Source organism: Talpa europaea (assembly GCF_964194135.1).
Source record: "Talpa europaea genome assembly, chromosome: 13".
Classification (NCBI taxonomy): domain Eukaryota; kingdom Metazoa; phylum Chordata; class Mammalia; order Eulipotyphla; family Talpidae; genus Talpa; species Talpa europaea.
The window spans coordinates 36,300,882-36,314,650 of record NC_140080.1 but is presented as its reverse complement, the minus strand read 5'-3'; the positions used below and the strand labels follow the sequence as shown (position 1 = coordinate 36,314,650).

At 44.2% G+C, this 13,769-nt stretch overlaps 1 protein-coding gene across 2 annotated transcripts in view; it reads left to right on the top strand.

The window, feature by feature from the left end:
• The window catches only part of NR3C1 (nuclear receptor subfamily 3 group C member 1), a gene marked incomplete at its 5' end in the record, with an annotated part of 106,289 nt that overhangs the window by 84,417 nt on the left and 8,103 nt on the right, over nt 1-13,769 (top strand). For both annotated transcript variants that reach the window (XM_084252294.1, XM_084252295.1), the window contains 3 exons: nt 2,908-3,024; nt 9,489-9,764; nt 10,964-11,108. In XM_084252294.1, coding sequence (XP_084108420.1) covers nt 2,908-3,024; nt 9,489-9,764; nt 10,964-11,108 — 538 coding nt within the window. The remainder of the gene's footprint in view (nt 1-2,907; nt 3,025-9,488; nt 9,765-10,963; nt 11,109-13,769) is intronic.

Here is a 13,769-nt window from a genome sequence, read left to right as displayed (position 1 = left end):
TTTGTAAATCACCGTGAAGGCACTGTGAACTGAATGAATTATCTAAAACTGATTAATTTTTAAAGAAGTATAATTATTCATTCATAGTATAATCTCTTCACTCACAGAGAGGATTATTACTCTTTGGTTGTAGTTGTGTTTGCATATCCTTAAGTTAGATGAGTCATTTTCTTTGTTGTGATGACTTCTTACTCTGTAGCAAACACCGAGCACAGGGCTGCCGACTTTGAGGAGTGTAGTAGCTCCCAACTAGGCAGTCGTAAGTAAAGCCCACCCCCATTGTAACAGGATAGATGTAACTTCAAGAGAAGTAAGCCTCTCGTCCTCACTTGACTTTCATAGTCAGCATTTTCTTAAACAGTTATTTCTATGATATAAATGCAATGATAATAGCAATAATATGACATTGCTATACATTACCGACACATTCATTTTTGAAAGTGAAATTCAGAATGAGACAGTGTAGCCTTAAATATGGGCATTTAAAAAACATTTTTCACTCTCCATTTGAACTAAAATTATTCTTTAAAAGAGGGTTATAAATTTAAATGCCTACAGATTCTATGTGTGTTTCCATTCTGCCAAACATACAATGCCACAAGAGGCAAGATGGCAGCACTGATAAGTAGAAAATGCATGCCCGCCCTACCTAAAAGCATCCAAATGCAATGTAAAAATGAGAACAAAATGCTCCCAAGTATGACTTCACTTATAAGCCATATGCCCTTTGAGCTTAAACCCTGCTTTAATATTAAATTCTTATACTTCTTTTTACATGATTAATGAGAAAAGCTTTAAATATGGACTGTTTCAAGTAAGTCTCTTTGCTGTTTCCTCCTTTATTTGGATTTTAATGTTCCGAGGTCCTTTCTAGCTCAAAAAATCTATTGTCCTTTGATAACCTGATTCATAGCAGTTCTACTTTTCCCATCTAGATGAAAGTCCAGATAATATTATGCAGTACTTTCTTAAATAACTACTAGCTACTGTATGGTTTGTATGATGCACTTGGCACTCTGTTTTTAAAATCGCTTAGGAATTATCCCAAACAGAATTGTTTTTTAGGACATCTGCAGATGTTTGCCTTATTTATTGCCCATACCACTTAGGTCAAGGGTGTATAATTTTAATTTTTTTCCCCCAACATTCTGGCAGTTACTTCTCCGCATACAGGAAAGAATTTTGGGTAGCTCCATTTCTTTTGATGTACACCAGTTCAGTGACCTCTTCTCCCCACTTTCTTCCTGGTTCCTTTTTCTTACATTCACTTGACATGAAAGTTCACATTTGGAGGGTCATGATGGAGATAGGCACCCTTAATTCATCGTGTACCAACTTTTTTATGTATGTCATGCCATTTAAGTAATGGTTCTGTGAGTTTGTTAGATGCTTAAATGACCCATATTTGATAGACTGGGAGACTGAAGCTCAGGAAATTTAAGTGAGAAAGCGAAGATTCAGACATAACTATCTCCAGACAGACTCTAAACCTCATTGGTATACTGAGAGGTAAATGATAAAAGGTTTTTCATCAGATAAGTTTATAATCCAGTTAGGTACTGAGATGAAAGTATCACAAGGAAATTATTTAATAGCTAACATTTATGGAGTGCGTACAATGTGGGAGGCACTATTGTAGATCCTTTCTCCAAATGTCTCAAACCCTTGCTGTAGTCCAGAAAGGTAGGTACAGATTTTTCACCTTCACAGATGGCACCCTGCTGGTATACCGTTCACTGTATACACTGTTGTTGAGAGCACATTTAATTCTCAGACACTTCTAACAAGACATACACAGAGCAGAAAACTCTAGGGCATTTCCTGTGTGTTGTCCACTTCTTGCACTACTTTCATGATCTTGCATGTTTATGCATCACTGCTCTACTTGACATTTTTTGTGTACTACTTTTTAGAACTTAAATTTATTACATAAAAATAACTTTACTATCCCTACTAAATTAGTTATATATTGCTGCATCACAAATTACCCCCAAAATTAATGCCTTTAAAGCAAATAGGGCCTTCCTGGTGGCGCAAGGGGTTAAGATGCAACTTATGAAGCTAACTGCCGCCACTGCAGCAGGAGTTCAGTCCACCACCAGGGAGCAACCCACGTGGCGCAGCAGACCTCTCCTGACTCGCCCTCTGCTCCCCTCAGCAGTGTATTTCGGTCGATCCACCTGTTCTGTTCCCCACTCTGTCTCTGGTGAATTCTCTTACCCTCCTCCCAGCACCTCTGGCCTGTACCCCCATTCTTGTATGCATAAATAAATACATCTTTAAAAAAAAAATAGTTGTCACATCCTAGAATTCATGAGTCAGGTGTTTGGGAACCGCTTACTAGCTGGGGAGTCCTGGGAGTCTCACGAGGTTGGACTGTTGGTGGGGGCCACAGACATCTGAAGGCTTGACAAAGGCCAGAGGTTCCACTTCCATCTCAGTAACATAGCTTTTGGCTGGAAACTTGAGTTGTTCTGCCTAGCAGCCGGCATCCCCTTCACTTTGTTTAAAATCGTAAGAACACAGTATTTGTAAATGGTGGTAAAATGTTGAATGAAAATCAGTTTCCCTCTAGCTCCATCCATGTTGTCTTGCAAATATTTTTAAACAGGTATCCTCTTTGTTTTATCTTCACATTAGGTCAGAAGTCATAAAACTAATCACAGACAGTTAACTGTTAATAAGAGAAAGCTATTTAAAGCACAGTTTATCAAGAAAGAGATCACATTTGGTGGGTAGTGAGTAGAAAGTGGCAATAATGGGGTTTGTGGGTTCATCTTTTGCATTTTGACCTGGGAGTTGATTATTTGGGGGTGTTCAGTTTGTGAAAACCTATTAAGGGTGGAGGAAAACGGTATGTCCATAAAAATATCCTTTAAGATCTGTAAATTTTTATTTTCTATATAGGACAACACAATTATCTTTGTGCTGGAAGAAATGATTGTATCATTGATAAAATTCGAAGAAAAAACTGCCCAGCATGCCGCTATCGAAAATGTCTTCAAGCTGGAATGAATCTGGAAGGTAAATACCTGAATAAAATTTTACAAGCAAGGAGATACAAAAGCTTAGTCATTAAAGTACAGATGTGCTTGTTTAATATAGTTTTATGTTACTGTATCATCTGTATTTATGTACATTTTTCTGACATTTTACTTTGACAGCGTATGTTTTATTAACCATCCATAGAGGGAAATAAGGAGGCACGGTTGAGTTTTGTTAGTTTTGTTTTCTCAAGGGAAGAATTGCGTTCCTGTCTATTGAAGTTGTATAATCAACGTTTAAAAACGTCTCTGAAAAAATGTTTAGAATTCACTTTAGTTGAAATTGCCAGTTCCAGGAAGGTGGCGGTACAGTAACCTCTGTGCTCAGTCTAAGTAATAGCCCTTTCAGCCGGCAAGTACTGGTGCTAACATGCGGTCTGATTTCCAGGCGCTCACTCTCCGGTTAGTGTCTACCCTCAGTCGTAAGATGGGGCATGGCACACTGCAAAGGAACAGAACGAGAGGAGGGAGGGGCACCTATTTTTCAAAGGCTAATCTCCAATAGGAGAGTAACGTCGTCCAGGCGAGCCATGGTAAGAATGAAGAAACCCGGTGTCTGGCACTAGACCAGGAATGCACTGTTGGTGCCAGTGCGGTTTGTGTATGTATTTGTGAGTGGACTGAAGCGTTTACTTGCCCAAACCACACTGTTTTCTAGTTCTCTTACAAAAGTTTTTTATTGAGGTGATCTTGCTTTATGACACGGTTTTAGGGCTGTAGGTTCACACCTCCCCACCCTCCCTTTTTCTGGTGGTCTTAGCCCTGCAGTCAGATTTTAAGAGCCTGTTCCTTGGTTTGTCTGTTTATTCCACATGTGAAGGAAGCCATCCAGTATTTGTCTTTCTCCTTTTGACTGACTTCCCTCTAGTTCCATCCATGTTGTCAAAAATGGCAAATGTTCAGTTTTTTAATAGCTGAGTAGTATCCATTGCGTGTGTATAAAACACATCTTCGCGTACTCATTTCTTCCTATTACGTGAATAAGAAAAAAATGTGTTTGTGTTAGTCTTTTCTTCAGCCTATTTACACACACACATTGTACCCCAGTGTTTTCTAAATGTCACTTGGATGGCTTAGACTTCGGCGCGGTGTCAATAGGTTATGCAGTGAGTTCAATAACATAATTGCCGCCCATCACCGTGGAGGTGGTTACAAAAAGCTACAGAGATTATCATTGTGGAACTGTAAACTTGTACATAATTTCTTTGTGATACAAAAAACAATAGTTGTTCTTCACTCTCTTACATACCAGAAGTCTGCCCAGCTTTCACTGAGTTTCATTTTCCCATCCTAATCATCGAAATACATTAGGCATTTATTTCACTTTCATTAATACATAAATATGTTTAGAAATAAGTTTGCTCACAGCGAAAACCTCTGGACTACTCTCAGTCACGAATATGGAATGGTGGTTGACCCAGGAACACTGTAGAGGCTTCTGAATGCGCAGCGAGCCCCATTTCTAGGTCTTCAGGATGTAATGCTGGAGGGGTGAGAAGAGACGGTAAGGAGAGGGATGCTCGTGGGTGGGAGGAAGATGCGGAGGGAGCGTTCAGGCACAGAGCGGGGAGAGGCTTGCAGAGTACATCAAGCAGAGCATAAAGACGAGAGCTGCAGGAACATGAGAAGTCGAGGGGGAGAGAGAGAATGGAGCAGAGATGCGGCGAGAGGAGAGGAGAGGCGTAGGAGAGCGAGCAGAGGGTGGGCAGAGACGAGAGGGGAAGATCTCTGCGCACACACACATGACGGGGAGAGCGGAGTCCAGCGATACAGAGGGAGGGAGAGGCCAGACGAAGAGTAGGAAAGGGCCAGGTCACCGAGAAGACGGCCAGAGGCGCACGGGAGGAGAAGGAAGAGGAGCGGGTAAGCCAGGAGCGAGACAGAGGGCGGGACGAGTGGAGAAACGACGCGGGGAGAAAGTAAGGCGGGGGTTAGAGGAGAACTGGAGAGACACGTGCTCTCCGGACAGACAGGACGGCTCCCGAGGGGCAGCGGAGAGGAGAGAGCAGGAAGAGGAGGGTGAGGTGAGCAGAGGGCCCGGAGCTCCCCCAGCGAGCATATTAGGAGCGCGAGGTCGAGAAGCCAAAGGGGGAGGACACAGGAAAGTGAAAGCGGAGAGATGAACGAGGAAGTTAGGGAGAAAAAGAGAAGCCGGGACTCACTGAGGAGGGAGGGGTGGCGTCGTGGAGAGGAGCAGAGGAGAGGGAGGGAAGAGTAGAGCACGCAGCGCAGCGCAGTGTGGAGAGAGGGGACAGAGCTCGGAGAGGGGAAGGAGATGGAGGTGATGGACAAGCGGCTGGAGGAGACAGGGAGCGTGTGGTCCCTACAGCAGCAGAGGCCAGAGAGCGCACGGGCGGAGAGAAGACAAGACATAGAGGAGACGAAGGAAATCCAAGGGCGAGCTCCAGAGTGGGAGTTGGAGGAGAAGAGAGAGACAGAAGCTAGAGGAGAGCTCCAGGAGGACACCGAGATGGAAGAGCAGAGCGGGCAGGCAGAGGTGCCGAGGGACAGAAGAGACACATGCGAGGGGGACGGGAGACAGGAAAGAGATCCGAGGAGGGGAGAAGGGGGGGGCAGATGGAGCACCTCAGGCAGAGAGTGGGGGTGAGGGGAAGAGTAGAGCGAAGAGGAGACAGACGAGAGAAAGGAGCTACGGGGAGAGGAGAGACTGGGTGAGACGCCGACGCCAGACAGGAGAGAACAGAGAGCGAGCAGAGACACGGAGCGAGGAGAGGGAAGGAACAGAGTGGAAATTTATAGGGAAGGGAGGAGACGAGATCTCTAAGTACACTCACACGCAGGAGGAGATGGGGAGAGAGGACTGCGGAGATCAAGAAGATGGATGGAGAGAGGGGAGAGACACAAGGAAGAGACGGGGCAGCGTGGAGGGAGGAGAGGAGATAGAAAAGATGAGGGTGAGGATGAAAAGGCGAGGACAATGGAGAGAAGGGACCTAGAGGAGTGGAGAGAGAGCAGATAGATGGGGGGAGAGGAGAGATGACCGGAACCCAGGGTGAGATGGCGGGTGGGAGAGAAGAGTAGAGCAAGCAACACCCAGCCAAGAGGGGAGGGTGAGACAGACGCGAGGTGGAGGGGCGGGTACAGAGACAGCCGGGGAGGAAGAGGAGACTGGGCAGCCCACAGAAGAGAGGAGAGGGAGGGGACAGAAGTGGGTGAGGGTAAGACAGAAGCAGGACGGAGAGGAGAGCACAGAGAAGGAGCAGAGGGGCGGAGGAGACGTAGGAGAGAGAGAGGTGAAGAAATGAGTTGGAGATCCAGAAGACAAAAGGAAAGGCGAGCACAGGGAGCTAGCGGAGTGAAGAGCAAGAGCTGCGGGAGAGGCGCGAAAGGGAACACCAGCTCAGAGTGGGTGCTCGCGTACCTCATCCTCGCAGGCCTCCCGCAGGCTCCGACACGCACAGCGAAGATCAGTTTTCTTTCAGAGTTTGCTGACTTCAAACCGCAAGGCAAACCAAAATCCTCGTTTTCACAGAATCATTTCAGAACACAACACGTCTGATCAATCAGTGCTGCAGTTTCTCAAAACACTGTATTAAAAAGCAACCATATTCAAGGGTTTTATAGTTGGCAATAAAAAAATAACACTAGGGTGGAAACTAGCATCTATCAAGAGCTACTCTGGGCCTCCCCGGTGGCGCAGCGGTTGAGCGCTGGGCTGCGAAGCTGCCCGCAGCCTCTGCAGCGCTGGTTTGATTCCTGGCTGCTCCCCGGCCACCGGGCGAGGGTCCCACATGGAGGGCAGACCTCTCCTGCCGCCCGCTGCTCCCCTCAGCAGTGTATTTAGTTGGTCTGCCTGGTCTGCTCCCCGCTATCCAAAATCCAAATAGGATATCCGATTTGGTATGACTTGGTAGATGATGTTTTGGGTCTGGGAACACTCAAAAAGTTTCTCCACAGCAGTTAATGGTGGTAGCCTTCCCAGAAAAGAGAGAACCTAATAGGAACATTATGCTTTAAGATGAGGCTACAGTTGAATATATAGAACCTTTATTTCAAGTAGGTGTGTGTGCGCTGCAAGAAATGTCTGGCTGACTAAAATACTTAGGAAGGATCCAGATGAGTCATGTGAAGTTTCATCCTTTTCTTCTGAAAACACCTTGACAGTATTTAGTTGACCAGACTGCTTCCTCCACAGCCTCAGAGACCTTTGCAGGGGCAGTCATTTCCCTCCAAGTCCAGTTCTCCCCATAAACGTAACTTAGTATCACCGGTGATGTTGTGATACTGTTGCCTTAGATACCAAATTATTCTCAAGCTTTAAGGCACCCTTCCTCACCCACTAGAACCTGGCACTTGAGTACACATGAGTTTAATGGTGATGCTAAATGTTTTATACTTGTTTCAAGGTGTATTGGTTTATGCCAAAAATAAAGCTATAATTTTTGAATGAACAGAATCAAGTAGGACGTACAGGCAAGAAGGCTTATAACATTAGTACCTCATATTTTTAAGTGTAGTTTTATAAGCCATCAGCTTTCTTTACCTTTCCCTCCCCACCCCCAATGGAGCTATCACAGATTCATGAACACTTCTGTAGAGAGAGCTTCACTACTAACCTATCGAGAGATTATATATATTGCAAAGGACCAGAAATGCTACACAGAATAGATCTTATTGACTAACTTGCTTAAAAACAGTGATTGCTTAACAATTCCTTGCTAAAATTACAGGGAAACATTATGGTACATTTTGTTTTTTACTCTGTGCGGCACTATTGGGCTCTGTAATGCTGGCTGAGCTTTTTCAAAAGTATTGGTCTCTCAACGAGTACCACAGATAGATGGCAAGACATTTAATATACCGAATCACAGAAATCGTCTAACTTGCCAGCCTGTGCTCTTTGTTCTTCTAATGTGGCGGGTAGGAACACATATCCTAGACAATTTAAAGTGATGGTTCACTGAGGTTGTCATGATACTATTTCTGTATTGATTTGGCACATGCATGTTCCGTGATTATGGATTTCAGTGAGAGTCCTTTTCTATAAGGAGCTCTTTTTAAAAAATATTACTCTCCTGTCCTATCTAAATTCAAAATATTCTAAAATTATATTGGCCTACAAATTGAGATTCATGATAGTTCAGATACAGCACAGACTGTGAGCCAGAAACTGCATTTTACATATTTTAACTGATTTTATCCTTATCTTTCAGAAGAGGAAGGCCCACAGAGTAACTTGCACAGATCCCCAACTACTAAATGGCAGAGCCAGGATTTAAATTCAAACATGTTGGTTTCAGCTTTATATTCTTCACTACTACACCACACTGTATTTTCAAATCCGCATGGGAAAACAAATTGGATCTGTCATGGTCCCATAGAAGAATCTAATTCTTGTATTTCTCAAGTGTACAGCCCAGTAGGAAATGGGAGGTTCCAGTCAGTGTCAACACCCCCCGCCCCCGTTTCTCACAGAAAATGGAGCTGTGTTCTGCCACCATTATGTATCCTCCACAAACTATATCGTTTGTCATGTGAGAGACAGAGAAATTAATAATTCTTTTAGAAAGTGATTAAGGCTGATCTATTTCTTCTGTCAGATGTATTACATTCTTCGCCCTTCCCTGGAACTCTGCGAGAATACTTGGTTTTAATAATAATTTCTCATCTGTCACTAAAATAACTTCAAGAGTCTGAGCACATTCACTAAAATAATCTATCAATTCCAAGTTGTAATTTGATTCCACTTGTTGCAGGCTAAAAGATGGCTTAACTATTTTAACGTGGTAGGTTATAAAAGTAATTTTAGGACTCTGGAGTCGTCATTATACATTTCTACTACAGGGGAAATTACCTACTTAGAAAGTTGTGAAGCCACATCAAGTTTTGCTCTTCATCTCCCTGAACAGCTTTATTCCTAAATCGTATCTCCTATGAGGATGAAAAGCGGACGTCTGTGATACTAGAGCTAGCGCCGTCCGTAGCGAGTGATCTGGCCCGTCAGCTTCCTGTCTTGATCAGGGACTGTGAGGAGAGGGTCAACGGTGGCCCGTGCTCTTCACGACACGTCTCGCCAAGATGTAACCCTAAGCCACACACTTTCTCGGCTACAGCAGCAAGACTCATTCTTTTCAACTGCTAGAAGTCGTTGGCCTTGTAGAACCAATGAAAATTTCCAGGTTGAAGTGAAAGTGACTAATTTATGGAAAAATCTACTGAAGTGCTTTCTTACATGGTTTTCACACAGTGTGATGAAACAATTTTGTATAAAATAATGAAGTAGCAACCGGCCGACCTGTGGGGGACAGCAATATGTCAACGACTGCTTTGGGAAAGTGCCTTTCCTGTCTCCTTGTATCACTTTTTACAATTCCTAAAACTGTTCTCACTTCCATCTAAATAATAGTTTCGTAAGTTAAACGACTGTGCCATCAAGACTTTCCCATTACAACTCATTTTTGTCTATTTCTTTACTACCTACAGCTCGAAAAACAAAGAAAAAGATAAAAGGAATTCAGCAAGCCACTACCGGAATCTCACAAGAAACCTCTGAAAATCCTGCTAACAAAACAATGGTTCCCGCAACATTACAACTCACTCCTACCCTGGTGTCCCTACTGGAGGTCATCGAGCCCGAGGTGTTATACTCAGGATACGACAGCTCTGTTCCAGACACAACCTGGCGGATCATGACCACACTCAACATGCTAGGCGGGCGCCAAGTGATTGCAGCAGTCAAGTGGGCAAAGGCGATACCAGGTAAGATGCAAAAGGTGACCAAATGATGATACAAACCTGTATTTCCTTGGACAAAAACCCTCTGGCTTTTCATCATCCTGAACCCATGGCGTGTCCTGTTTCTCTTCATTGGTTCTTGGGACTAAACAGAGGAGAGTCCGGTACCTCCGGGAGAGTGCAGCACCGATGGTATCTTCTGTACGGCTCCTCGCCTCCTTTTACACTTAGGGTCTCAGGGAAGAAAATATATTTATAAGCATTCAGTTTGTTTTCCCTTAGTGTATTACTTTTAAAAATCAGGTTATTTGTAAAGTTGGCGAAAATCACGTGCTGACACTGTCAGATGTCCTACATGAAACGATACACCGCTTCATCTAACTTTACAGGGAATTTGAAGTGAAAGTGTCCCTCCTGGAACTTGATATGGAACATCGTAGGTCAGTGTTAGCGCCAACCCTGACTGTTCCACTTGAGGGACTGACAAGCTTATGATGGTCACAGAACCAAGGACAGAACAAGAATGACATAACCTGTCATTCCTTTTCTATCACGGGGAAGGGGTATGCCTAGCAGAAGAAACAGTTAAGTTCATTGAGCAATGCCAAGAGCCAAGGAGCCGGGCATTTAGTACCCTTACTGAAATAGGCAAAAGGTGACTCAAACTTCATGGCTGTGAAGTGTTGTTACATTAAATGTTATTAAAAAGCAATGTGGGGGCCTCCCCAGTGGCGCAGCGGTTGAGCGCTGGGTTGCGAAGCTGCCCGCGGCCTGTGCGGCGCCGGTTCGATCCCCGGCTGCTCCCCGGCCACCAGAGGAGGGTCCCACATGGCGCGCAGACCTCTCCTGCCGCCCCGCTGCTCCCCTCAGCAGTGTACTTCGGTCCTTCTGCCTGCTCTGCTCCCCACTCTGGCTCTGGTGAATTCTCTCACCCTCCCGTGCTTCTGACTGTACCCAGTGCTTGTATAAACAAACAAATAAATAAATAAAACATGCCTCTATTAAAAAAAAAAATAAAAAAAAAAAAAAGCAATGTGGGCTCTGATCTTAACCGGTAAGATAAACAAAAATGGTGCCCCCTTGGTGCTTGATTCTCTCTCTTAGGCGGTCCCCCGAAACAAAGCTAATTTCAGATCTGACTTTTTTGGCTGTTACCAGAGAAATGATCTCTTTGTCAGTGGCAATTCGGGTCTTTCCTTATACCTTTATTTATCTTGATTCAGGATTCAGGAATTTACACCTGGATGACCAAATGACCCTACTGCAGTACTCATGGATGTTCCTCATGTCATTTGCCCTGGGGTGGAGATCATATAAACAATCAACTGCACACATGCTGTGTTTCGCACCTGATCTTGTTATTAATGAGTAAGTCATTTTCCCTGGATGTATGAGGTATTTGTAACCCGTTGATGTTTTCCTGATAGGCTGCAATCAGGACTGAGTCAATCCTGCTAGGAATCTTGGAATGGGGCAAACTTGAAATAGATCGTGTTTATCCATGAGTGAGGAAGGCCAAGTGCAACGCAGAGCAAATACACATGTGGGGACTTATTTTTACAACAGTGGGCTTCTCTAGGATCAGTAAAGTCCACAGCAAGTTTACTGTGGCATTTTCTTTATTCTAGAACCCTATCCCAGACAGGAAAAGGAGCCTATCTAAGACACACTGATCTCACTTTCAGTGGGGACAATTCCAGAGGAAGGGATGAGAGATACAGCTCCTGAGGCAACAGGTTTCTTTTTTCCATGGTGGCAAAGTTCAGCCAATGTTTATGACTTAGAACATAGCAACAAGAATTTTTTTTAATTGAGAGAGAACTGATCAAGTGCTAAGATTTTATAATCAGCTACTCTCTAGTCCTCTGCTCCCTGTGACTTTCAGTTGTCCACCACCTGCCCCCCCCCATCTCATTGCTGCTGTTTCCTACCTAGTTTCCTTTCTCCAGTGTATCCTCTGTCATGCCTACTAAATTTTTCTTCCTAAAGCATAATTCTGCTAGCATCAGAAATCTCCTAGCACACAGAGGTTTCCATTTCTCCTTGCTCAGCACCCAATGCACAGTCACGATTGCTGGCTTTCCAGAACCTGACCTCACTTTCTCCTGTGATTTTTCTCATACAATTCCCCCTTCAAAGGATTGATTCTTCAAACACATCCTCGGTTCACAGTGCTCACATCACCATGTAAGACTTTTCTACTGTATATCCTTAGCTCTTACCACTTTCTTCCTTGTATTAACCATCTCTGTGTCCAGCTCATTTCCCTTCTCAGAATGTAAACAGGGGAGTTCACATATACACACATCCCCATAGTTTGAGCACAGTTAAAAATGGAGCAGATGTGGGCCTCCCCTGGTGGTGCAGGCGGCTGAGCACAGCGCTGTGAAGCTGTCTGCAGCCTCTGCAGCGCTGGTTCGATCCCAGCCAGCGAGGGTCCCACATGGCGAGACAGACCTCTCCTGTCTCGCCTGCTGCTCCCCTCAGCAGTGTATTTCGTCAGTCTGCCTGTTTTGTTCCCCGCTCTGTCTCTGGTGAATCCTCTCACCCTCCCGTGCATCTGGCCTGTACCCCAGTTCTGGTATTAAAAAAAAAATCTTAGAAAAAAAAAAGGAGCAGATGTGTGTGAAATAAGGATTTCTTTGTGAGCTCTCAGTGATACAAGGGTTCAAAAAAGTTTAATAAAATCTTACATTAATTATTAGGGCCTCCCCTGGTGGCGCAGCTGCCCACGGCCTCTGTGGCGCTGGTTCGATCCCCGGCTGCTCCCCGGCCACCGGAGGAGGGTCCCACATAGCGCGCAGACATCCCCTGCCGCCCGCTGCTCCCCTCAGCAGTGTACCTCGGTCCCTCTGCCTGCTCTGCTCCCCGCTCTGGTGAATTCTCTCACCCTCCCGCGCTTATGACTGTACCCAGTGCTTGTATAAATAAATCTTTATTCAAAAAAAAAATAAATAAAATCTTACATTATTAGAATAGTCCCATCGCATTCTGTCGATGAATCCATCGTTAGCAGTTTGTGTTCAGAACTGGATGCCCTAGTAGCAGTGCCAGTTAAAATAATTTGATAAACAGATGTTTACAAGTCATCAGGACAGCCTGAAGAAATATTATGAAGGTAAATATTTGATCTGGGTTTGCCGGGCACAAAAACAATGTTTAGAAATTACTGAAAATACCTATTTGAATGTTAAATAGGAGGGCCTTCCTTTTAACATAGTCAGTTGTACAGTAGTAAAAACTGGATGATACCAGCTCCAGATATTTTAAAAGAAATTCTTAGGCACTGTGCGAGAACCAGCAAGTGGTGAGGTAATTTTAGATCCAGGATGCATCGTCACTGCATTTCTGCGAGCTAATTCCAAGTCCATAAATCTGGTTGGTATCTCTTAGGAAGAAGGAAACTACCTAAAGCAAAGATTTCAGGTTTTCTCTCTCTGACACTAGCTGCATAAAAGGCAACTCTTAAAAACCTAGCTGACCTATAGCGTTAGGCTTGGAATTGTTTCTCTACTGGTGATACTTAGAGTATTTACCAAATGTCAGGCATTATTGCAGGAGCTTGAGGTGTAATAGTAAGAACTAATTAGATGTCTCCCTTTATAATATTGTGATGGGAAAATAATAGTGTGACTAGGGCTTGGAATATGTGTTACTTTAGACTTTGTTACCATGTAGCAAAACAGTGAGCTTTGGAAAAGCATGGCATTCCAGGCAAAAAAAGTAAGTGCAATGGCTGGAAACCATCTTGGTATATGCGAGCAACAGAGAGAAAGCCACTGAAGGTAATGTGAACAGGGGCCAATCAAGCATAAACTTCTGGACTATGAAATGGAGTTTAGATTTTATTTTAGGAGCAAGCAGCTGCCAGTGGAGGGTTTCCCAAGAAGAGAAAATGGAGAATGGGTTAGTGGGGAATGACCAAAACTCATCACACTCCTAACTTGTGCCAGGTACATAGTAGCAAAGAATAAAACAAGGTAGGTTTCTGACCTATCTTTCTTACTTGTGTCTCCCCAACTAGATGTA